The sequence below is a fragment of the Pogoniulus pusillus genome, chromosome 1 (assembly GCF_015220805.1).
Source record: "Pogoniulus pusillus isolate bPogPus1 chromosome 1, bPogPus1.pri, whole genome shotgun sequence".
Taxonomy (NCBI): Eukaryota; Metazoa; Chordata; class Aves; order Piciformes; family Lybiidae; genus Pogoniulus; species Pogoniulus pusillus.
The window spans coordinates 19,802,286-19,827,445 of NC_087264.1; the positions used below are offsets into that span (position 1 = coordinate 19,802,286).

Genomic DNA, 25,160 nt, shown 5'->3' on the forward strand with positions numbered 1-25,160 from the left:
ATGGGTGGAGGCTTCACTGGATTAAAAAATGGGCAGGATGGCTAGGCCCAAAAAGTGGTGAGGAATGGAGTTAAAGCCATTTGGCAGCCAGACACCAGTGGTGTTCCCTAGGGCTCAGTGCTGGGGCCAGTTGCCTTTAGTATCTTTGTCAGTAGTCTCATCAAGGGAATTGAGGCTCCCCCAGTGAGTTTGAAGTTCACAGATGAACAATGCCAAGTGCTGGGTCTTGCAGTTGGGTCACAACAACCCCATGACCACTGCGGTCTTAGGAAAGCGTGTCTGGGAGCTGCCTGGTGGAAGAGGGCCTGGGATTGTTAGTTGACAGCCAGCTGAAGATGAGCCACTGTGTGCACCCAGGTAGCCAACAGCTGGCCTGGATGGGCAATAGTGTGGCTGCCCGGGCAGTGATGGTCTCTCTGTACTTACCACTGCTGCCTTGCAGGGTGGGTCGTTCTTAAGAAAGACAGTGGAGGGCAACAAAGGTGGTGGAGGATCTGGAGAACAGGTCTTGTGAGAAGTAGCTGCTGGAGCTGGAGTTGTTCAGCCTGAAGGAGGCTGGGGGGAAGGGCTTCTCTGAATGGAGGCTGGGGAGAGGGGTGGGTGTTAGTCTCTTCTCCCAGGGAACACGCAACAGGCAAAGAGGCAAGGGCCTCAGATTGCACCAAGGGAGAGGAACAATGGTGGTCAGTCCATGGAACAAACTGGCTGAGGAGGTGGAGTCACCGTTCCTGAAGGTGTAGCTAGGACATGTGAAGATACTGTGCAGGGGATGCGGTAGCGCTGTGTAAATGGCTCTGTGCCTGCAGGAGCCAGGTTACTGTTCATCCCGGACGGGCTGTGCCTGTCACAGCCCTGAACCACCTGCACTGCTTAAGCTCCTGCGCTGAGGCGACTCCTGCCAGCAACGGGAGCGGCAATCACCGCAGCCCCCGCCCCACTCTCCGGTGCCGTGTGCGGGCCCGCACGGCGCCTGCGCGGCGCTGCCGGAAGCTCCCGCCCGCGGCGGATGTTGACGGAGCGCGGCCCGCTGAGGTGAGGTGCCGGAGGGAGGGCGGGAAGGAGGGGGCAGCTGTGACACCGGGCCGCAGCGCCGCCGCCGCCACCGCCGCGGTAGGGCCTTGGGAACTGCGGCTTGGGGACTTTGGAGCGGGGGTCGAGGGGCTGAGGCGGAAAGGGGGAGATCGGAGCTGGGAGCGGGCGGTGAGGGGGCTGCGCGCTGTGGGGCAGGGGGAGTGAAGGGGCTCAGCCCTTGGCAGAAGGCGAGGAGGGTTGAGATGTCGGCCAGGCATCTGTTGAGCCATGACGCATTGCCGTTAGGGGTATGTCGCGATGGGGAGGACGTATCGTGAGGAGATCGTTCCTGGCTGTGGCCAGAGAGATGTGTCGAGCCCTAGAGGGCTTGGAAATGACAGGGACTGAGGAGAAGCCTTTCACGCCAGGATTGAGAAACCGCTGCAGGGGGATAGAAGCCGCCCGGTGTGCCTTAGGTTGTTAAAAACAGAATGGCGAGCAGCAGGGAGAGGCCAGTAAAAGCCTGGCGAACTGCGAGCAGGCCGATTCCCCCGAGCTGTGGGGAAAGGCTTTCCGATTAAAGCACAGCTAACGCTCGGAAACGAACTGCCGAAGGTGGTGTCCGCGGTGCTTCCACCCCCGGGGGGATTGGCGTTGGACAGAACCCTGTCAGGAGTGGTGTAGGTGTGGAGGGTTTGCTGTGCGCGCAGGGTCTGATCGCCTCATCGCAGCCCTTCTGGCTGCACAAAACCGTCTCCTGGGTTGTCCATCCTCCCTGACCTTTTGATCTGTGCCTGAAGTTCTTCCTGTGGTAGCAGCTTCAGCTGGAGGAAGCCTGAAAGCAGACAAAGACTTGGGAGTAACTCCTGAGTGGAAGGCGACTCAGTTTTTCAGGGGTCCCCCTGTTCCCTTGCAGCCAATGTCCAGAATTACCTAGCAGGGTTGACCTCGGTGTCCCTTCCTGGCTTGATTCCTGCCATGGTTGGGACTTTGAATTACCAGTGACAGCATGGCCCTGGGGCTTCATGCACCTGGGAAAGAACAACCCCATGGGTCAGTATAGATTGGGAACTGACCTGCTGGAGAGCAGTGAAGGGGAGAAGGACTTGGGGGTCCTGGCGGGTGGAAGGATGGCCGTGAGCCAGCAGTGTGCTCTGCTGGCTAGGAAGGCTAATGCCATTCTGGGGTGGATTAGAAGGGCTGTAGATTGAGGGAGGTTCTCTTGCCCCTCTACTCTGCCCTGGAGTACTGTGTCCAGTTCTGGGCTACTAGCTCAAGGACAGGGAGCTGCTTGAAAGAGTCCAGTGCAGAGCCACAAAAATGATGAAGGAAGTTGAACATCTTCCTTTTGAGGAGAGCCTGAGGGAGCTGGGGCTGTGCTGCTGGGAGAGGAGGAGACTAAGGGCTGACCTGATTAATGTTTATAAATATGTAAAGGTGAGTGCCAGGAGGCTGGAGCCAGGCTCTGCTAGGTGATGCCCAGAGACAGGACAAGGGGCAATGGGTGGAAGCTGAGGCAAGTGAACTTGAATTTTTTCCCTGTGAGGGTGACAGAGCACTGGAACAGGCTGCCCAGGGAGGTTGTGGAGTCTCCCTCTCTGGAGATATTCAAGAACCATCCAGATGTGTTCCTGTGTGATCTGCTCTGGGTGATTCTGCTCTGGCAGAGGGGCTGGACCAGATGGGCTTTGGAGGTCCCTTCCAGCCCCTGACATTCTGTGATTCTATGATTCACTTCTACCAAAGCTCTGGTGTGGAGGCTGTCCTGATCCCTGAACTGCTTAGGAGCCCTAGGCTGAATACACATAGCTGTGGTCTTTCCAGGACACTGTGGAGTTTGTCCTTCTGGAAAAGACCTGTCAGGTCATTTGGGTGGCTATGTTTCCTGGGTGCTTTTTTCAGCATAAATAACATGTCCTGCATTGAATAACTATGGAGAGATTTGTGTTTGGGACACCTGGCCTAGAGAGCCCAAAAGGAGTTTTGCCTTTTGTGAAAAACATATTGTAAGCAAAGATGTAAAATTTATTCCATTGTGGCTATGTTTTGGTTTGGTTGTGGGGTTTTTTTGTTTGTTTGTTTGTGGTTTGGTGGTTTTGGTGGTTTGGTTTTTTTTTTGTCATTAGTGAAGGTATTTACAGATGAGTGTGATTTAAAAACAAAAATGGAGACTTTATATGAGAAATTACTTACAGCTTAGGAATTCCTGTATGAAACTGCCTTGACTGATGGGATAGCTTCTACCATGGCAACATCATAGAATGGTGCATCGAATCGTTTTGGTTGGAAAAGACCTTTAAGATCATCAAGTCCAACCAAATCTGGTGCTGAACCATGTCCCTCAGCGCTACATCTTTGCATCTTTTCAGTACCTTCAGGTTATTTAAATACCTCCCTGAGAAGCCTGTTCCAGTCTTTGAGAACCCTTTCAGTGAAGAAGTTTGTTCTGATATCCAGCCTAAACCTCCCCTGGTGCAATTGCTCATCCTGTTGCTTGTTACCAGGGAGAAGACACCAACCCCTACCTGCCTCCTACCTTCTTTTCAGGGGAGTTGTAGAGAGCCAGAAAGTCTCCCCTCAGCCTCCTTTTCTCCAGAGTGAACAACCCAAGTTCCCTCAGCTTCTCCTCACCAGACTTGTTCTCTAGACCCTTTCCTAGCTTTGTTGCCTTTCTCTGGACTCTCTTTAGCACCTCAGTGTCCCAGTATTAGAGGTCTGGCCTCACCAGTGCTGAGCATAGGGGGACAATCACATCCCTGGTCCACCTGGCGTGTTATTGCTGATCCAGGCCAGGGTGCTGTTGGCCTCCTTGGCCATCCGGGCACACACACTGGCTGTCAACTAACACCCTCAAGTCCTTTTTCACTGGGCAGTTTCCAGCCATTCAGCACCAAGCCTGGACTGTTCATGAGATTGTTGTGACTCAAGTGCAGGACCCAGCACTTGGCCATGTTGAACCTCAGCTCATCAATCCAACCTGTCCAAGTCACTCTGTAGAGCATCCCTACCCTCAAGCAGATCACCACTCCCTCACAGCTTATTGTCAGCTGCAAACTTACTAAGGGTACCTCGATCCCCAGGTCCAGATCATTGATAAAGATAGGAAAGGGATCTGGTCCCAGCACTGAGTCGTGGAGAACACCACTTCCATCACTGTGAAAGAAACAAACAGTAGTTTCTCTGTGGTTATTTTTTTCCCCTCTGGTGGTTTCCCCTGATGGTTTTCAGAGCTTCCTACTCTGTTATTCTGTGCACGTAGCGCTGTGTCGAAATGGCTGACGAGAACGAAGACCTGCAGGCAGATGAAGAGCTCCCAGCTCCAGCTGAGGACAGCTTTGAGCAGCTGGAGAATGACAGCCCTGCTGAGCGCAGCGGGCATGTGGCAGTCACCGATGGCCGCTGCATGTATGTCTGGGGAGGCTATAAGGTAGGCTGTGAAGTAAACCTTCTGCCACCCGTGGTGCTGCTAATTAGGTGCCATTAGTTTGGGAGTGACTCTATAGAATTATCCCTCCCCTGTAACAGAAAAGCTCCAGTTAAGAGATTTGAATCTGACATGGGTGAGTTTTGAAATGCCAGAGTGAATTGTGTTAAAAGGCACACAGGGAGCTTTTCGTGAGGTGCAGGGTGGTGGTTGTCAGCTCAGCGTGTCTGTTGGGAGAGAAGAAAACCCTGTTTGAGATCCTCCAGTTGCAACCCAGCCTATCATGGACAGACACTTTCTACTAGACCAGGCTGAACTGCACACCGTGCAGGAAAGTGCTTTCAACAGCAGCATTATCGGCACAGCTCAGTGCTGTGTGCTGAATTGTGGCAGGTTGGTTGGTAGTGGTTGTTTATTACCCTGGGCTGTGCAGGTGTTGCAATTCATTTCACAGTTTTGACAGAAATTAAGATAAATTGTCAGTGACCTTGATAAATAAGCTGGGATTTCCAGGGAAAGCTTTGGTCTGTTGTTCTGGTGATGCCATGCAGGGGGTGGAGGAATTGAAAAGGGCACTTTTGCTCAGTTAACATAGAATTGTTTTGGTTGGAGAAGATATCTAAGATCAAGTCCATCTGTCAGCCTAAGACCACCATGGCCATTGAACCATGTCCCAGAGTGCTACATCCACATATTTTTTGGAACACCTCAGAGGATGGTGACTCCACCACCTCCTTGAGTAGTGTTCCAAGATGCTTGACCTGCACCCTGGTTACACAGCTTGGGCTGTGAAATTATGGTTAAATTCCATTTACCACAGCCTGCCTCTGCCAGGAGTTGTCTGGTCTTCAGTAGAAGCTAAAATAGGCTCATCCCGCTCTCCAAGCAAGGGAGAGGTGCAGGAGTGTGGCAAGCACTGCTCTTGGTGCTGTCTGTTCTGAGATGATCTTTGGTGGGGTGTAAACATTGCCAGGAGTAACTCAACACATCAAGTGTCCCTTCTTACGTTGCTTTCTCTTTTCTAACCTGTTCTGCAGAATGCCCAAGTGAGGGGATTTTATGACTTCTACCTGCCTAGGGATGAAATATGGATCTACAACATGGAAACTGGAAGATGGTACAGTAAACAACTTAATTGTTGAGTCTGGGTTGGGGGAAAAGTACTTAAATTGGTGTAAAAAGCTTGGCAAGGTGCTTTGAACAGTGAGAGAATTCCCCAGATCTCCTTGTTGCCACTTACCAAACTTTGGAACAGAATCATAGAATCAGTCAGGCAGGTTGAAAGAGACCTCTGAGCTCATCCAGCCCAACCTGTCACCCAGCCCTAGCCAGTCAACCAGACCATGGCACTAAGTGCCTCATCCAGGCTTGGCTTCAACACCTCCAGGGATGGCAACTCCACCACCACCCTGGGCAGCCCATTCCAATGCCAATCACTCTCTCTGCCAACAACTTCCTCCTAACATCCAGCCTAGACCTCCTCTGACACAGCTTGAGACTGTGTCCCCTTGTTCTGTTGCTGGTTGCCTGGCAGAAGAGACCAACCTGGCTACAGCCTCCCTTCAGGGAGTTGGAGACAGCAATGAGGTCTGCCCTGAGCCTCCTCTTCTGCAGACTGCACAGCCCCAGCTCCCTCAGCCTCTCCTCACAGGGCTGTGCTCCAGGCCCCTCCCCAGCCTTGCTGCCCTTCTCTGGACACATTCCAGTACCTCAACATCTCTCTTGAATTGAGAAGCTCAGAACTGGACACAGCACTCAAGGTGTGGCCTGACCATTGCTGAGTACAGGGGAAGAGTAAATGTGTGAAGTGCTTGCAGATATATTTTTTTTTTCAACCACAAAGATGTTTTCAAGAGGGTGAAGTAGGAGAGGCAGCTCAGACAGAATGTGTTATCAACACTGTGGAGTGTTTGTAGATAATATTTTGATTATGGTGCTTCAGCATCTAGGGCATCTATGTTGAGTTGTCCTTTTAAGGAGTTTGTTGTAAACGTTGATGTGGCCAGACACAAGCACTACAAAGAGAGGCTGAGGGAGCTGGGGCTATTGGCCTCGAGAAGAGGAGGCTCAGAGGTGACCTCACTGCTGTCTACAAATACCTGAAGGGAGGCTGTAGCCAGGTGGGGTTGGGCTCTTCTCCCAGGCAGCCAGCAACAGAACAAGGGGACACTGTCTCAAGCTGTGCAGGGGGAAGTATAGGCTGGATGTTAGGAGGAAGTTCTTCACAGAGAGAGTGATTGGCATTGGAATGGGCTGCCCAGGGAGGTGGTGGAATTGCCATCCCTGGAGGTGTTCAAGCAAAGCCTGGATGAGGCACTTAGTGCCATGGTCTGGTTGATTGGACAGGGCTGGTTGATAAGTTGGACTGGATGAACTTGGAGGTCTCTTCCAACCTGGTTGATTCTGTGATTCTAAGACTGTTTCAGAAACTCAAGTCATCTTAGATCAGTGGGAGCATGAAACCTTCATGTCTGACAGTGAGAGAAATGTAAAATCTGGATCTGGTGCTGTCTGGGATCTTGCTGTGAAGCCAAATCCCCTCATCACTTTGCAATTTCATCTGTGCTTCCAGTCCTCCTGGTGGTTAGGGAGAGCCCTGGATGAGGCCAGGAAGCTCAGCTTTGTGGTTATGATGTTTACAACATGACAAATCCAGTAGCAAAAGGGGAACCTTCAGTTTAAACAAAAGCATCGTTTTTTTTTGCCTGAGGGTCTCTCTGGAGGTTTCAAACATGTAAATCATGTACCATACTGGTACTGGAACTGGGCAGGCAGGATTCCTACCCCACAAAACATCTATTCATTAAATTGCTTCATTAATTAAATCCCCCTCCCCCCTCATACCGGCTTCATGCTGTAAATTGTCCAGCCTGTGAGTATGTGAAGAACTCAACAACTTGGAATGGTCCACAGTGACCCAGTGCAGTTGAAAACTGGTGGTGATGTAAAATTGCACTCCAGGTAAAATCCTTTGTCATGGATAAAATGCTTCCAATTGTGTTTCCAGGAAGAAGAGTAAAACAGAGGGAGATGTTCCACCTTCCATGTCTGGAAGCTGTGCTGTGTGTGTGGACAGAGTGGTCTACCTCTTTGGGGGACATCATGCACGTGGCAATACAAACAAGGTTGGTATCTCAAAGATAAACCCCTCCTCACAGATCATTTTCTTCTCTTTAGCTTTTGTTCAGACTGGTTCACCTTTTCAGTGAACTAATGTCCATCCTAAAGCCAGAAACTTGCAATCTTTACAAATCATGGGAACATTTTCTTGGGAATGACTGGGCAGCTTGGATCCCATTTCAGAGCTTTAATGTTAATAACAGAGGACGCTGAGGGTGTCATGTCCAGTCATCCTGTCCTTCACAGCTTCTGCAGCAGTGTTTTTCTCCTGGCTGCATCTCTAGTTCTTGGAAGCCAATAAACAGCTTTTTTCATTCTGTCAGTGGCTTCCTCAGACATGAACTAACTGGAGCTGTGCACTTTTTGTGCTTGCCTAAGAGGTTTTGACTAACCAAACACAGCACTTAACTGCTTGGAAGGTTATTTTAACTGCTGAGCGCATTCATCTCTCTGCAACAGGTCCAATAACAAGAACGAGACTTTTGTAACACAGATCACCCCTTAGCTCTGCATCATTTCACATGGTTGGTGGCTTTGTACCATGGAAGAAACACCATAGCCTAAGATCTGTGTGGTTGTGGTTGCAGTTGTGCAGTTCACCGTATAAATCCCATTGCATTGGTTGGTGCTTTTGAATTGACTCTTATTAAAAGATGGGGATTTCCAGAGCTGCTGAAATAGCACCAGGAGGTGACATGAAACTGCTCTGTAGCTGTTTGAAATGTTGTTTTTTTTTTCCTTCCCTGGGAGCCTCTGATGATACTTTCTGATGTTCCTGAAGCGTGGTTTAAATCAGTTTTGGCTTTGCTGTTAAAGCTGAACTGAAAGCAGCTTGACGTGATGCTTGCAAAGAGCCCTGGAACAATCTGAGTTGATAAAGTGTGACTTGCTTCCTTCCTGCTGTGCTGTTCTGACATTTGCTGTTAGTTTGTAGATGTGTGTCAGCAATTCCTCCCCATGTAAAATGCAGGAACATGCAGAGAAGGGATGATGCTATAAAAGCCCACTGATTTTTAACCAGCTTTTCTTTGTTGTAAGACACCTACCGCTTTGTACCCACCTTCAGTGGGTGTATCAGCTTTGGGGGGAGTACAACTCAAATGCCCAGAGCTGTGTAAAAATGATCTTTAGGGACTTCCAACCTTCTAGTAAAAGAACTTCTAATTTGTTCTCTACCAATGCATGCTCATTGCAAGTTAATATTTTTTTTCTTTTTTAAAGCTTGAAGCTATGTGGGCAGAAAAAAAAACCCCAAACTTTTTATTTTTCTCTGCAGTTCTACATGTTGAATTCCAGATCCACAGACAAAGTGCTGCAGTGGGTCAGAGTAGAATGTCAGGGGGTCCCCCCCTCATCGAAGGACAAGCTTGGTGTCTGGGTTTACAAAAACAAGTAAGGCTGCAGCACCCAAGTCAGTGCTGTCTACCCTTGTGTGTGTCTTTGCTTCTCCTTGTATCTTTGAACTAGAGCTGCGGGAGGACTCCTTGCCTGAAGCACAGATGTGCTGCAGGCAGAGCTGGATTTCTTCCTCAGCTCACCTTTTAAAGCTGCTCCATCCTTTAACTCGTGATTAAATCAAAAAACCTCACTCCCCATTTGGGTGTCTGTGAGCTGCAAAGTGCCTGTGTGAGTCACGGTCCAAAATGTGGGCTTGTCACAGGCAAACTTTCCACGCTGTGTTCTCAACACCTTGCTTCAAAGGTGCTGCATCATGGTTAGCTGTGTAAGCAGCTGCATGCACAGTGTATTCTTCCAGTAATAACCCTGTGGAGGATTAGAATTGGAGTTGGAACTAGTTGATGCTTAAGGTCCTTTCCAACCCAAACCATCCAATAATTCTCTGATTCTCTAAAAGCAGTCTTCTGGTCACGTCTCATAATGGTTTGGATAGGAAGGGACCTTAAAGATCATCTAGTTCAAACTCCCTGCCAGGGGCAGGTACACCTTGCACTAGAGCAGGTTGCTCAGGGCTCCATCCAACCTAGCTTTGAACACTTAGAGCCTTGGACCTCCACGACTTCTTTGTTGAGAACAGGGAAACTTGTTCCATTGCATCATCACTCTCATAGGGAAGAATTTCTTCCTAGTGTTTAATCTTGATCAAGCTTCTTCCAGTTTGAAGCCATTATCCCTTGTAAAAAGTCCCTCTCCTGTTGCCAGCTTCAAATACTGGAAGGCTGCTCTAAGGCTCTGCTGTGGAGCCTTCTTATCTGCAGGCTGAACAGCCACAACTCCCTCAGCCTGCCCCCATGGCAGAGGGGCTCCAGCCCTCCTTTGGATTCCCTCCAACAGGTCTTTCTTGTTTTGAGGGTTTCAGAGCTGCACTCAGCACTGCAGGTGAGGGCTCTGTTTCTTTGACAGTTGAAGAGCAAGAAGCCATTGTAATCCTCACACCTCATCTGGCTTGCTCAGCAACACACATGGTTAATTCAGTGTGCTTTGTGCTGGTTGCACAAACCAAGGACTGTTAAATTATCTACTGTTGATCTTATCTGATTGAACATGTTGGGATAATGTCTCAGAGATGCCAGAAGGCTTTTTGGCACTGCAAACGTTGGAAAAGATTAGGAAGACAAGGAGAAGGTGTTGAAGCCAGATGAGCTGACATGGAAAGCATTGTGGTTGCCTTGGTTGGTGTAGTGCTAGCTCCCAGAGCAGGAGGTGGTGCCATGAGATCAATCCAGCCTTCTGGCACTGGAGGATAGACTGAGGAAAGACCAGCTTGCCCAGAGTCCTGTCCAGGTGGTTTTGGAATCTCTCCAGAGAAGGAAACTCCGTGTGTCTGGGCAGCAGATAGTTTTTCCTTGTTGCTCTCAGGTTATCTACCCCAGGTTGATTTCTCAGAGGGTTCCTGGCTTCCAGAGAACAGAACTTCAGCATGGTCACAAGTCACATGGTCAGGATTGTCCCCTTGCAGGAGAAGCTGGAAAGGCCGATCCCTACAGAGCAGGGCTCTCCACAGCCTGTGGGCCAGGTGTGAGCAGTGCTGCTGGAGTACATGATGGCAGGGGCTTGGGAGGTTTGATGTGAATTTGAGATGACAAACAGGGGCCTCTGATTCTTCTTTGGTCACAACTGGCAGGGCTTACATGTTCTTACTGTCGTGTCAGGGTAGGGATTTGAGCTTTTACCTACAAAACCTTAACCTGGACAGCACAGGCATCTTCTGCTGTGTCCATTACATGGAGAGAAAGCTCAGCATTGGGACTTGCACTGTGTGGTTTGCTGCAGAGGCTCAGGGAAAGATAGGAAATAGAAGATGGCACTCAATATCTTTAAGGTCCAACCCCATACCACTCTGATTCAGTGCCATTTGCCTGTGCTGCTGGCTTTTGGGTCCTTGATGTGGTGAGAAAGCTTGTGGTTGCAGTAGGTGATGTGATCAGTTCAGGTGGAGCTGTGGATATTCAGTTTGGTGTCCACTAGGTTCGATTACTTCATAATTCAGTAAGAATTGCTGTCCAAGCCATGCCCTGAGTTTCCAACACCTGCTGAAACCCAAGCATAAAATCTAAATTACATTTCAGTCATGGCTTTAACATCCTCAAAAGAGCAGTAAACCCAGCTGAGTGACTGCTCTTGGTCACTCCTAGCCAGGCTTTGAAACCAAATGGAGCAAGAAAATGGCTTCCCCAAAACTTAAGATTTCCCAGGCAGCTTCATTGGTACAGGGTCTGCTGCACATAACATCCTCTGGTCTCTTCTTCCAGAGTGACCATACCAAGCTGTGATTCTTTCCCTTCATGCAGGAATATCTGTTAATGTTTTGGGCTCAGGGAATGTGGGAAGAGGGCTTGGAAAGGGCAGAGATGGGAGATCACGGGGATAAAACCCGTGTAGCTGCTGTGTGGGAGCCCAGGTAGGGAAGGTTGAAGAGCAGCAAGCAGGCAGCAGGCTGGTAGCTTGACACATTTGGAACTAGAGCAAAGCTTGGAAGCCTGAGGCCTGGGAAGCAGCTGCAGAAGGATTTAGTGTGGGAGGGTAGGGTTGATTAGGCAAGAAATGGGGCCCCACACCTGGCAAGCTTGCATTGTAGACTTACTGGGAGGAAAGAAACCAAAGGAGTTTCCCTGTTGTCCTTGTCTCCCGCTTGAGCACAGCCTTTGCAGGACCTCGCTTTGTAGTAACAGATAGGAGAAGTTAATGGACTTGATGGTCTTACAGGTCTTTTCTAACCTAAATGATTCTGAGATTCTATGATCACAGGATGTTAGAGGTTGGAAGGGACTTCTGGAGATCTTAGGGTCCAACCTCCCTGCCAGAGCAGGACCACAGAATCTAGCTTAGATCACACAAGAACATACCCAGAGAAGTCTTGAAAGTCTCCAGAGAAGGAGACTCTACAACCTCTCTGGGCAGCCTGTTCCAGTGCTCTGTCACCCTTACAGTAAAGTTCATCTTCATGTTGAGGTGGAACTTCCTGTGCTGCTGTTCATGTCTATTGCCCCATGTCCTATCACAGGGCACAAGTGAGCAGAGGCTATCCTCGACCCTTCCTGACCCCCAGCCCTCAGATAGCTATATGCATTTATTAGATCCCCTCTAGGTCCACCCCTTGTGACCAGTTCCCTCGGTTACACAGACAGTCAGGTGCTTCTCCAAACACAATGATCAGCATTTCTCATCAATCTTTCTGCACTGTTGTTTTCTTTCAGGCTAATATTTTTTGGTGGCTATGGTTATTTTCCTGAAGGGAAGCAACGGGGGACTTTTGAATTTGATGAAACCTCTTTTTGGGTAAGTCAGCCTTGAATCCCTTTGAGGAGAGGAGATTTAGCCAATGTTTATAAACATCTGAGGGCTGGGGGTCAAGAGGAGGCAGACAGGCTCTGCTCGCTTGCTCCCTGGGATAGGACAAGGAGCAATGGGTGTAATTTGCAGCACAGGAGGTTCCACCTCAGCACAAGAAGGAACTTCTTCACTGTAAGGCTCCCAGAGCACTGGCACAGGCTTCACAGAGAGGTTGTGGAGTCTCCTTCTCTGGAGCCTTTCCAGGCCTGTCTGGATGCGTTCCTGTGTGATCTGTGCAAGATTGTGTGATCCTGTGCTGGCAGGGCGGTTGGACTTGATCTCCTTGGGTCCCTTTCAACCCCTGGCATCCTGTGAGCATGTGTGATCCTGTGATTTGAAGTATAATATTTGATGAATGCTTATTAAAGCTTGTGCCTTGTTTCATGTTTTTAAAGAATTCAGGTCTTCCCAGAGGGTGGAACGACCACGTGCATGTGCTGGACACTGAAACTTTTACTTGGAGCCAGCCTATAACTACAGTAAGTCCTCTGTCAGTTAAAATTGCAGCTCTGCAAAGGAGAGCTGTGCTGTGTGCTCTACCTCTTGGAATCATAGAATCATTTGGGTTAGAAGAGTCCTTTTAACATCACAGAGTTCAACCTGAGGCCACCATGGCTGTTAAACCACGTCCAAAAGTGTCATGTCTGCACATGTACTGGACACCTCCAGGGACAGTGACTCCACCACTTAGAATCAGTCAGAGTTGAAAGGGACCACAAGGAGCATCTAGTTCCACCCAGCCTGCAATGGACAGGGACACCCTACCCTAGGTCAGGCTGGCTACAGCCCCATCTAGCCTGGCCTTAAACACCTTCAGGGATGGGGCCTCAACCACCTCCCTGGGCAACCCATTCCAGGCTCTCACCACTCTCATGCTCAACAGCTTCCTCCTCACATCCAGGCTGAATCTCCCCACCTCCGGCTTTGCTCCATACGCCCTAGTCCTGTCATTCCCTGATATCCTGAAAAGTTCTTCCCCAGCCTTTTTGTAGGCCACTTCAGATCCTGGAAGGCCACAAGAAGGTCACCTGGGAGCCTTCTCTTCTGCAGCCTGCACAGCCCCAACTCTTTCAGTCTGTCCTCACAGCAGAGCTGCTGCAGCTCTCTGAGCATCCTCCTGGCCCTTCTCTGGACACACTCCAGCATCTCCACATCCCTCTTGTAATGGGGGCTCCAGAACTGGATGCAGTACTCCAGGTGGAGTCTCACCATAGCGAAGTAGAGGGGGAGAATCACCTCCATCGAACTGCTGGCCACACACCTCTTGCTGCAGCCCAGGATCTGGTTGAGCAACCTATTCCAATGACTGTCTCTTGTAGCATCCTCTGAAACTAAGCATGGTTCTGCTGGGCCTGATTTCACTGCTTCATTTTGTGTCAAGTTAGAACAGTTTGATGATAAAACGGCCTCCTCATGTGGCTTTGCAGGGCTGGCAGTGGCCTGTCCCAGCAGCTTTGGGCTGCAGATGCTCTGAGTTTCTGGCTGTGTACTCGTTCAACAGAATCACAGACTGGTGGGTGTTGGAAGTGATCTCTGGAGATGACTCAGTGCAACTCCCCTCCTACAGCAGGGTCACTCACAGCAGGTTGCTCAGGATCAAAAAGTCCAGTTTGATTTGGAATCTCTCCAGAGAAAATACTCCACCACTTCTCTGGGCAGCTTGGTGCAGTGCATTGGCACCCTCTGTTACTGCGCTGCACCGTGCAGTGTGAAGCTGTTAACCTGTTGTAGTCTGGAGGAGAGAAGACTGAGAGGAGATTTAATAATTTTTTAATAAACATCTGAGGGCTGGAGGTCAGGACAGGGGGACAGACTCTGCTCACTGCTCCCTGGGATAGGACAAGGAGCAGTGGATGGAAGCTGCAGCTCAGGACGTTCCAGCTCAACACAAGCAGGAACTTCTTTCCTGTAAGGGTCCCAGAGCACTGGCACAGGCTGCCCAGAGAGGTTGTGGAGTCTCCTTCTCTGGAGCCTTTCCAGGCCTGTCTGGATGTGTTTCTGTGTGACCTGAGCTAGGTTGTATGGTCCTGCTCTGGCAAAGGGGTTGGACTCGATGATCTCTTTGGGTCCCTTCCAACCCCTACCATCCTGTGAGCCTGTGAAGAGGCTTAAAGTGGAATATGTTCCTTGGTTGTCTCTGCCCATGGTGCAGGGTTGTAACTAGATGATCCCACACTTCCCAGTGGAACCCTTTGGTTAACTGTTTGCAAGCAGGAAGCACAGAAGTTCACCCACAGTAGGTTACTCTTACTTCTCTGCTCCACCTTGCAGCCTGTAACCATCATGTGCCTTCTTTGGGATCCAAACCCATCCCTAAATGCCAGGAGTTAGAAAGGGTGGAAGATCTCTCTGTAGGATCTAGTGGTAGCTAGCAGAAGGAGGTGAGAAATGCCCTGCAGGACTCCCCTGTTGGCTTTGTGGAGCTGAGCTGCTCTCAGTGGTGCTTGTGGAGTTTATCTCCATGGGATGATGAATCACAGGCTGTGGCTGGTGGGAAGCACCACGTCTGCAGCACTGCTCTTTTCTGCTGTCTGGCAGACACTCCTGGCCACGTGAGCTGTCACCTGTGCCAGGGCATTGTAGAGTCCTGTTCTCTGGAAGCCAGGAACACTCTGAGAAAACAGATGCTCCCAAGAGGAGAGCCAGAAGTCCCTGCCCTTCCTGAGATAATTCTCTTCCACCCTTAACCTCCTGTCTAGCTGGGATACAGCAAGCCTGTGGAAGCAGGAAACTACAACAGGGTCTTTCCTCAATCTGTCTGATCCAGCTAGGGGAGGAAACCTGGCCAGGACCGTGTGACCAGGTCTCTTCAATTCCCTGTTTCAGTTCCCTGTACCTTGCTATCTTGCCAGGGAAGTGGAACTGTTAATTTCTCTCCTATAGGTGAACTCCATGAGGTATCTTTAGCTTGTATTTTGGGGCCTTACCTTTGAGACACTCTTGGTAGAACTGGTTCAGAAACATCCCCTCAAAGTACTAATGACCTGCAGACTACTTAGTAGCATTTTTGACCACTCTTTATGAAGGGCCTCCCTCCCACCAAACACAGGAACTTGCCTTTTGTTTAGGGCCTTTCAGTTCTAGGCTCCCAAGGTCCCCCAGGGACACTGAGGTGCTGAAGCAGGTCAAGAGAAGGGCAGCAAAGCTGGTGAAGGGTCTGGAGAATAGATCTGGTGCGGAGCAGCTAAGGGGACTGGGGTTGTTCAGCCTGGAGAAAGGGAGGCTGAGAGGAGACCTTCTGGCTCTCCACAACTCCCTGAAAGGAAGCAGCAGCCAGATGGGGCTTGGTCTCTTCTCACAAGTAGCTTGTGACAGGGTGAGAGGAAACAGCCTTAAGTTGCACCAGTGGAGGTTTAGGTTGGACATTAGGAAAATTTTCTTCCCTAAAAGGATAGTCAAGGCCTGGAACAAGCTGCTCAGGGCATTGGTGGAGTCCCTATCCCTGGAGGGATTTCAAAGCTGTGGTGCTGAGGGACGTGGTTTAGTGGTGGACTTTGAAGTACTGGGTTAATGGTTGTACTTGATCTTAAATGTCTCCTCCTTCCAAAATAATTCAATGACTCTACTTGAATCTGTCTTTCCTCCTCTTTTTTTTTCTGTTGACTTTCTTGCTTTCATGCTCCAGGGACATGTGGTTGTAGCCATGCTGCTTTCTGTGTGTGGTGGGCATCTTCAGCCCAGCTTCTCTTCTCAAAAGCTTTGGCTTTGGTGAGGCCATACCTCAACTATTGTGTTCAGATTTGGGCACTGCAATAGAAGGAAGATGTGAAGGTGCTGCAGTGGTTCCAGAGGAGGGCAACAAAGCTGGGGAAGGGCCTGGAGAATAAATCTTATGAGGAGTGACTGAAGGAGCTGGAGATAGTGTGAGGAAGAGGAGGCTGAGGGAAGACCTCATTGCTGTCTACAGCTACCTGAAGGGACATTGTGGAGAGGCTGCTGCTGGGCTCTGCTTACAGGGAATTGGAGACAGAACAAGGGGGAATGGCCTCAAGCTGAGGCTGGGGAGGTTTAGATTGGCCATTAGGATAAAGTTTTTCCTGGAGAGAGAGGTCAGGGACTGGAATGAGCTGCCCTGGGAGGTGATGGAGTCACCCAGCCTGGATGTGTTTCAGGATGTTTTGGTTGTGGTGCATGGGGCTATGGTTTAAGATGAATCTTGTAGAGTAGGGTTCTAGGTTGGACTTGGTGATCCTGAGGGGCTTTGCTAAGCTGCATGATTCTGTGATTCACTTGATCTGCCACAGGTTTTCTTTCAGGTCTCCACTAAAGTTACCTTCTTTTGTCACACTTTCTGTTCCCAGGGTAAAACTCCATCGCCGCGGGCAGCTCACGCCTGTGCCACCGTTGGGAACAGAGGCTACGTGTTTGGTGGCAGATACAGAGTAAGCCCCAGCCCCGTTTGACCAACTGGCACTGAAACCTTAACAGAGCATCTCAGCCATCTTCTGCTTTCTTGTAGGAGTCCAGGATGAATGATCTGTACTATCTGAATCTGGATACCTGGGAGTGGAACGAAATGTAGGTGCTAAACCTTGAGTGTGCAAAGGTGACACTTTGATTTTGTATAGTAAGGTGCTTCTGCAGTCACTGTGTCCAGTTCTTTGAGTACTGTGTCCAGTTCTTTGAGTACTGTGTCCAGTTCTGGGCCCCTCAATTCAAGAAAGATGTTGAGGTGCTGGAACATGTCCAGAGAAAGAAGGGCAACGAAGCTGGTGAGGGGCCTGGAACACAAATCCTATGAGGAGAGGTTGAGGGAACTGGGCCTGTTTAGCCTGGAGAAGAGGAGGCTCAGGGGTGATCTTATTACTGTCTACAACTACCTGAAGGGGCATTGTAGCCAGGTGGGGGTTGGCCTCTTCTCCCAGGCAACCAGCAATAGAACAAGGGGACACAGTCTCAAGTTGTGCCAGGGTAGGTATAGGCTGGATGTTAGGAAGAAGTTCTTCACAGAGAGAGTGATTTCCCATTGGAATGGGCTGCCCAGGGAGGTGGTGGAGGCACCGTCCCTGGGGGTCTTCAAGAAAAGACTGGATGAGGCACTCAGTGCCATGGTCTAGTTGACTGGCTAGGGCTGGGTGATAGGTTGGACTCGATGATCTTGGAGGTCTCTTCCAACCTGGTTGATTCCATGATTCTATGATTTTGATGTCACAAGTTGAAGTAGTCAACACAAGGTCAGGTTAAACAGAACTTGGAGCAGCCTGGTTCAGTGGAAGTTGTCCCTGCCTGTGGTAGGAAGGCTGGAACTAGATGATCTTTAAGGTCCCTTCCAGCCCAAACCATTCTGTGATCCACTTCTAATCATTCTAGTGAACTCTGGCAAGACAAGTCAGGTAGAACTGAGCCTCCTTGCCAGCTGCTGGCTCTTGCTCTCAGGTTGTTTGAAGTATTGAGACAAACAAAACTCTTTTTGTGTCTAAAGAAATTAAGCTGGCTGTTGGGACTTGAACTGAGCACAGTGTGAAGCTGCATCCTTCAAATAATTGATAAGGAATTAGAACAAAAAAAGAGCAGCAGTGGAGAAGAGGAAACTACGAAGAGATCTTCTCAGTGTTGATCAACATCTAGAGGGTGGAGCCAGGAGGATAGGGACAGACTCTTTTCAGTTGTACCCAGTGACAGGACAAGGAGCATAGGGCACAAACCTGAAACCCAGGAGGTTCTTTCTGAAGATGAGGAGAAACTTACTCGGTGTGAGGGTGCTGGAGCCCTGGAGCAGGCTGCCCAGAGAGGTTATGGAATCTCCTCTAGAGAAACTCCAAACCAGTCTGGACACCGTGATCCTGGGTGAACTGCTGTGGGTGACCTTGCTTTAGCAGGGGGGCTGGAAGTAGATGATCTTCAGATGTCCCTTCCAACCTTAGCAGTTTGTGACTGTGTGATGTTACTGTAGCACATGTGTATTTGTGGTTCTTTCCTTGGAATGCAGAATCACACAAGGCATTTGCCCAGTTGGTCGATCGTGGCATTCTTTAACACCAATTTCCTCAGATCACCTCTTTCTCTTTGGAGGATTCACCACTGATAAGCAGCCATTAAGTAAGTCATCCCAAAAGGATTTTGTCTTCTGTAGGCTTTTGGGTTCTTGGTGTTCTGGGTTTGGTTTATCTGTTTTGGGTTCTTGGTGGTTTGGGTTTGGCTTCTCTGTCTTAGGTTTTAGGTTCTTGGTGCTTTGGGTTTGGCTTCTCTGTGTTGGGTTTTGGGTTCTTGGTGCTTTGGGTTTGGCTTCTCTGTGTTGGCTTTTGGGTTCTTGGTGCTTTGGGTTTGGTTTGTGTTGGCTTTTGGGTTCTTGGTGGTTTTGCTTTGGCTTTGGATTCTCTGTCTTGGGTTTTAGGTTCTTGGTGGTCTGGGTTTGGTTTCTCTGTGTTGGCATTTGGGTTCTTGGTGGTTTGGATTTGGCTTCTTTGGGTGTTGGCTTCTTGGTGCTTTGGGTTTGGCTTCTTTGTGTTGGGTTATAGGTTCTTGGTGGTCTGGGTTTGGTTTCTTTGTGTTGGCTTTTAGGTTCTTGGTGCTTTGGGTTTGGCTTCTCTGTGTTGGGTACTAGGTTCTTGGTGGTTTGCCAATTCCACAGAGCAGGAGCTACCAATTGTGTTGAGACAGAATTATTTACAGCAATCAATCTGCTCTAAAAATTGATCTGATGCAAACTGCACTTGGACCTTCACAGTTCTCCACCTTCCCCTTCTGCCTTCGCTCCCATAAACCATTACTCAAACTTGTAGCCCAATATTCCATAACATTTTCCCAAAAATACTTAATTTAAGACCAAAAAGATGGGTTGAAGCCCATGGTTGGTGAGGAACCAACAGAAGCTGGGGTTGGGTGGTTTCAATTTTTGCTCCTTTTCAGGTGATGCTTGGATTTATTGCATCAGCAAGAACGAGTGGATACAGTTTGAGCACAACTATGCTGAAAAACCAAGGTATGGCCCACCTGGAAACATTGCCTGCTCCTCTTTGGCCTTGCTTTTGCTGCTGGTGAGGATGAGGAGGGTGATGTTGTGCCTCATGAAGTAAGGTTTGTGCAAGCAGATGGTTACAGCCATCCTCCAGAAGCAACATACGTTGCTTCTGGAGGATGGCTGTAACCATCTGCTTGCAACTTCTGCTCTAACCAGGACATCTCCCCTCAGCTTATCCATGTGAAGGACAAACTCTCCTGTCTTTAACTTCAAAACTTGGGCTTTATTTTGTTTGTTTCTAGGTTGTGGCACACAGCTTGTGCAAGTGAAGAGGGAGAGGTCATCGTTTTTGGAGGCTGTGCCAACAACTTGCTTGCCCATTCTAAAGCTGTAAGTTGATTTCAAGCCTTTCCCCACCCCCACCCTCCTTATTTGGTAGCCTCAGTCCTTGCTGGTATCTTCTCACTCCAGTAAGTGTGAGCTCATCACAGAATGAATCATATAATCAGCCAGGGTTGGAAGGGACCACAAGGAGCATCTAGTTCCAACCCCCCTGCCATGAGCAGGGACGCCCTACCCTAGAGCAGGCTGCCCACAGCCTCATCCAGCCTGGCCTTAAACACCTCCAGCCATGGGGCCTCAACCATCTCCCTGGGCAACCCATTCCAGGCTCTCACCACTCTCATGCTCAACAGCTTCCTCCTCACATCCAGGCTGAATCTCCCCACCTCCAGCTTTGCTCCATACCCCCTAGTCCTGTCATTCCCTGATATCCTGAAAAGTTCTTCCCCAGCCTTTTTGTAGGCCACTTCAGATCCTGGAAGGCCACAAGAAGGTCACCTGGAAGCCTTCTCTTCTGCAGCCTGCACAGCCCCAACTCTTTCAGTCTGTCCTCATAGCAGAGCTGCTGCAGCCCTCTGAGCATCTTCGTGGCCCTTCTCTGGATATGCTCCAGCAGGTCCACATTTCTGTACCCAGCTTGTATGTGGCACTGGTGATTTAAGTGGAGTTCTCTCCTCACCATCAGCTTTTCCTCACCAGCCCCATGCCATTTCCAGAGTCTGTGTGTGCCTTGGGTGGTTTTTGCTGTGCCCAGGTGGATCCACATGAGCCAACTTCTTCCCTCTCTCTCCTCACCCTCAGGCTCACAGTAACGAAATCCTCGTCTTTTCTCTACAACCAAGATCTCTCGTGAGGTAAGAAAGCAACAATCGCAATTGCTTAGGTTGGAAAAGACCTTCTGAGATCAAGTCAAATCATTAAAGACATCAACATGAAATGGTTGCCTTCATCCAAGGTGTGCAGGGTCACCCCCAGGCCTGTTTGTGTCCCTAAATTACTTCAAAACATTCTTCCCTCTCAAGAATGCTGGAAGAAAACAGCATTGTGCATGGGCAGAGCACCATCCCTTCTTCCCAGAATGACTTGAGTAGAAAGGGACCTTCAAGATCGTCCAGTTCCAACCCCTCTGAGACAGGGACACCTCCCACTAGACCAGGTTGCTCAAAGCTTCATCCACCCTGGTCTTAAATACTTCCTGGGATGAGGCATCTACAACTAGTCTGAGCAACCTGTTCCAGTGTTTCACCACCCTCATAGTCAAGAACTTCTTAATGGCCACTCTAAATCTACCCTGCTCTATTTCAGACCATTACCCCTTGTCCTGTCACCACGAGCCCTTAGAAATAGTCCCTCTCCAGCTCTCCTGTAGCCCCTTTCAGGTACTGGAAGGCTCTTCTAAGGTTTTCTTGGAGCCTTCTCCAAGCTGAACATCCCCAGCTCCCTCAGCCTGTGCTCATAGCAGAGGTGCTTTAGTCCTCTGATCGTCTTTGTGGTCTCCTCTGGCCCCTCAACAGATTCATGTCCTTCTTGTGCTGGGGGCTCCAGAGCTGGACGCTGTACTCCAGCTGGTGTCTCACAAGAGCAGAGGGGCAAAATTGCCTCCCTTGCCCTGCTGGCCACAGGCCTACTTGGCACTGACAGTGAGACCGATCCCTCACTGACAAGCTGTACAGACCTTTGCCTTGCAGCCCGTGGTCCTCCTAACTCCCAACTGTGTCTTCCCTATCCCCAAGGCTGTGCCTGGAAGCAGTCATTTGCTTCAAGGAGATGTTGGCCAGTTCCTGGAACTGCCTCCCTAAGCACTTGCTGCACAGCGTCAATCAGCGGTTCGGAAGCAACAACACCTCTGGCTCCTGAGCCCTGGGGACATCCTGAGCTGTGCATGGAGGAGCAGCGACGAGAAGCTGCCACCGTCTGACCAAGCGTGGCAAACGTTACCGTTGTCTAGGTTTAACTATCCGTATCCCGTAGGTAGGTGCTTCTTGCCTTTCAGTTGCATGTGAATGGCCTAGAGAGAACCTATTTTTGTGTAAAGATGTTTGCAATAAATGTATTTAATGCAGGTGGGACACAGAGCCTCTGCTGAAGCTAAAAACTAGTTCTGGGCTTGTCCACCTTGTAGAAGGGCAGCCCCAAGTGAGAGGATGGGGTGGGTGGAGGGGAAATGCTCGTTAGGGAGTCCCTGGTAAAGAACCTGAGGACTTTAGTGGTCACGCAGGAAATGCTGAGGCACGCCCTGAGTGTTGAGTGTGGCTTTAGTGTAGGCTGAGGACGGCCACGCCAGGTGAGGAGTCCTGGTGTAGCCTACAGCTTTAGGAAACCTGCTTTGCAGTCAGGGAAATGGGGTTTTGGAACTTGTAACATTGTCAGCGTCGATGAACTGTGGTAAACTTTCAGCTGGTGGAGCGCTGCTGCTCTCTCCTTGTTCGTAGTTTGTTGTTTTGGAACTCATTGATGTTGTGGAACTTCAGTTGTGAACCTTAGGTAGCAGATATTCTGCCCTGAGAAGTGGGACTGAACCTGCTTGAGCCTCTTACCAGCTGTGGAGCTTGCCTCCAGATGGGCCAGCCTGAAGGACTCCAGTATGGTGCAGAGGAAGTGGCCATGGAATTGGGTCATGTCCTGCCTTTCCAACTCTGCTCCGTGCCAGCAGGTGACATGGGGGACAAGGAACAGGCTCTGCTGCTGCAGGGGAAGGGGTGAAATCATGTCCAAGTTGTCCTCAAAAAGAACCCAGCAAATTAAAATCTTTGACATCTAGAAGAAACTCATTCCTGTGGTGCCTGCACTGGTCTGGGGGAGCTTTAGCTGTGGCTCAGGGATGTGGTCTCAGCTCCCTGGAGATACAGACATAGCGCAGGGGGTTTGCTCTGATGCTCCAGCCCTAGGTTCTTCACAAAATCTGAGCATCCCACTGTGATGGAGGTTGGAAGGGGCCTCTAAAGTCCATTTAGTCCACCCCCCCTGCTAAAGCAGGGTGACTCACAGCAGCCTGCCCAGGAACACAGTGGCCAGAGGGCTTTGGAATCCCTCCAGAAAAGATGCCACGATCTCTATGGGGAGCCTGCTCCCCACCTCCCCAGGGGTAATAACTGCATTGCCCAGCTCAGCTGTGCTGCTGGGAGCAGGTGCTCTGGAGGACTCCCATCTCCTGGCAGCCAAGGGCATGCTTGGGGAAGAACAAAACTCCCTTTTCTCAAGTACTGTGCATGCACTGATGCTGTCCCACCCACGCTAGAAACTCCTGTGCCCTGCAGAGGGAAGCAGCAGCAATAAGGAGCAATCACCACCACCACAGAGTTCTGCTGTGGCAGACCAAGGCAGGGCTTTGCCTCTTCCCTAGAGTGTGGGGAAGGAGCTGCTGAGCTCCAGTGGTCAAGGCCTCAGAGAAAGAACCACGGGAGATCAGCTCACTGGCCAAAGGCCAGAGCTTTACTGGGTGCTTTTATGTTAATTGTTTGGAGCTGTTGGGGGTCTGTCTGACCCATGGTGTTCCCATGGAACCCAAGTTCAGTCCAGGGCTGTCCGTTTGTCCCATCTGCTGGATTCTGACTGCAGCAGCAGTGTGCTGGTGAGAAGTCCAGTTCCAGGCTCACTTCTTTTTCCTGTTGAGGAGGTGAGGTGCACTCACTTTCACTTTTCCAGGAATATTTCTTGACAAATCTGTGTCCTACAAAACATGAAAGGTGAGACACTGGAGACAGCAGAACAGTGTTTCCAAACATCAGCCTCACTCCAGAATTCACTGGCAGGAGCTGATGTGCCTAGTTCTGCTATCTTCAGCCCTGGGTTGCCCAGGGAGGTTGTGGATGCTCCCTCCCTGGAAATGTTCAAGGCCAGGTTGGATGAGGTCTTGAGCAATCTGCTCTAGTGGAGAGTGCCCCTGCCCATGGCAGTGGGGGTGGGAACTAGGGGATCCTGAAGATCCCTTCCAACCCAAAGGATTCTATGAAAATGAAGCTGATGTGGGGCTTCTGCTCTCCCACTGGCTTTCAGAAAGCAAAGACCTTCCCAAGCAGAGAAACACATTTACCCAGCCCATGATAAGCCCTCTGCTAAGGGGAGAGGGACAGGCAAGAGCCTACCATGAGACATGTGAACTCACGGTGCAAGAACCTGCCTCTTCCACCACACACTGCCAGGGGCAGTGGCAATTGCCCCTCTCAAAGCTAGAGGACATCTTGGGAGAAGATACTTGTGTCAGACATTATTCTGGCACAGTACACAGCACAGAAACCTCAGACCCAGTACTACGTTAGCAATTCTGGCACAGCTTGCCCAGGGAGCTGGATGGATTCCCCAGCCCTGGAGGTGTTTAAGAGGCAGAGGTGTGGTACTGAGGCACATGGCTTAGCACCAGCCCTGGTAGAGTTAGAGAATGGTTGGACCTGATCCTAAAGGTCTTTTCCAACCAAACCCATTCTGATTCACAGAATCACAGAATTAATCAGGTTGGAAGACTTTCAAGGTCACTGAGTCCAACCTATCACCTAACACCTTCTAATTAACTAACCCATGGCACTAAGTGCCTCATCCAACCTCTTTTTAAACACCTGCAGGGATGGAGACTCCATCACCTCTGAGGACATCCCATTCCAGTGGCCAATCACTCTTTTTTCCAGCCTAAGCAGTGCATCTTCCAGAGCAGCACTGAGAAACAACACTGCTAAAAACCACCTTGATTTTGGGAATATTTTACCCCAAAGTGATGCTAGGTGCTTGAGCTCAGGCTGGATTGAGCAACGTGGTCTAGTGGAAGGTGTGCCTGCCCAGGCAGTCTTTAAGGTCCCTTCCAACCCAAACCATTCTGTGATACTATGAATCTCTGCATTCTGCTGCTGCTGCTGTACTGGTGGAGAAGAGCTGCCAAGGAACCAGTCACCTTCACGCTGCGGAACAGGTCCTTTTCTCTTGCACTGGCTTCTTTGGACTGCATGAAATTGTGCAAGGCGATCTTGGCGGCTGTAAAAGCACAGGAAAAGTTCAACCAGGCCATAAAAACCTGCTGGCTTCAAGAGGTGGAGCACTGAGAAGGAGTTTTCATACAGTACCTTTTCCCTTCTTCTGGGTGCCTGGAGTGAGCTTGACTTTGTACCTGCAAAAAGAAAAGGTTTCTGTGAGGTGAATGCAGGCAGCCACCAAACTCTGCCCACCCAGAGCACTGCCTTACTTGTAGTTGGTCATCGCTGTGTAGGGAGCACAGATGGGGACAGCGAAGAGCAGGATGTCCTCGGGGTGTGGCTGGCCTGTCAGGGAGTCCAGCAAGGCCTCAGCTTCCTGCACGGGCAAAGCAGCTTCACTGAAACCAGACAGCTTCTCTCCAAACCCTACCTGCTGGTTTCACTGGGGGCAGAAGCTGAAGGGGTTTTCCCTTCCAGCTGAACTACAGCTGCGATTCCACAGGTACCATGTGTCAGATCTTGTGGTGGCGTGACCCAAACATAGAATCATAGAATCAACCAGGCTGGAAGAGACCTCCAACATCATCCAGCCCAACCTAGCACCCAGCCCTGGCCAATCAACCAGACCATGGCACTAAGTGCCCCAGCCAGCCTTTGCTTCAACACCTCC

At 50.0% G+C, this 25,160-nt stretch overlaps 2 protein-coding genes across 3 annotated transcripts in view; one reads left to right on the plus strand and one right to left on the minus strand.

The window, feature by feature from the left end:
• Nucleotides 1-959: 959 nt before the first annotated feature.
• KLHDC2 (kelch domain containing 2) lies at nt 960-22,356 on the plus strand. 2 transcript variants are annotated; one of them, XM_064142898.1, is made up of 14 exons: nt 960-1,032; nt 4,271-4,438; nt 5,473-5,552; nt 7,443-7,560; nt 8,832-8,947; nt 12,211-12,292; nt 12,742-12,825; nt 16,648-16,728; nt 16,806-16,864; nt 18,276-18,385; nt 19,196-19,268; nt 19,550-19,637; nt 20,391-20,443; nt 21,323-22,356. In XM_064142898.1, exons 2-14 carry the CDS (start codon nt 4,283-4,285, stop codon nt 21,444-21,446), a joined length of 1,224 nt encoding a protein of 407 aa, XP_063998968.1. In that variant the 5' UTR covers nt 960-1,032; nt 4,271-4,282; the 3' UTR covers nt 21,447-22,356. The 2 variants fall into 2 exon arrangements, with proteins under 2 accessions (XP_063998968.1, XP_063998970.1); XM_064142900.1 differs by lacking the exon at nt 960-1,032 and adding an exon at nt 1,094-1,110.
• A 638-nt stretch (nt 22,357-22,994) lies between these two features.
• NEMF (nuclear export mediator factor) overlaps nt 22,995-25,160 on the minus strand; it is a 34,254-nt gene continuing 32,088 nt past the window's right edge. The window contains exons 30-33 of the mRNA XM_064142885.1: nt 24,760-24,866; nt 24,641-24,684; nt 24,472-24,551; nt 22,995-23,259 (exon numbers count right to left, since the gene is read on the minus strand). Of these exons, the coding sequence (XP_063998955.1) occupies nt 23,182-23,259; nt 24,472-24,551; nt 24,641-24,684; nt 24,760-24,866 (309 nt within the window). The 3' untranslated portion in view covers nt 22,995-23,181. The remainder of the gene's footprint in view (nt 23,260-24,471; nt 24,552-24,640; nt 24,685-24,759; nt 24,867-25,160) is intronic.

Bases quoted from the DNA above. Each gene is read 5' to 3' on its own strand.
- KLHDC2 (XM_064142898.1), top strand. From the start codon at position 4,283: ATGGCTGACGAGAACGAAGACCTGCAGGCAGATGAAGAGCTCCCAGCT. The intron at 12,826-16,647 runs GTAAGTCCTCTG...TTCTGTTCCCAG, and splicing joins GGAGCCAGCCTATAACTACA to GGTAAAACTCCATCGCCGCG. The intron at 19,269-19,549 runs GTATGGCCCACC...GTTTGTTTCTAG, and splicing joins AACTATGCTGAAAAACCAAG to GTTGTGGCACACAGCTTGTG.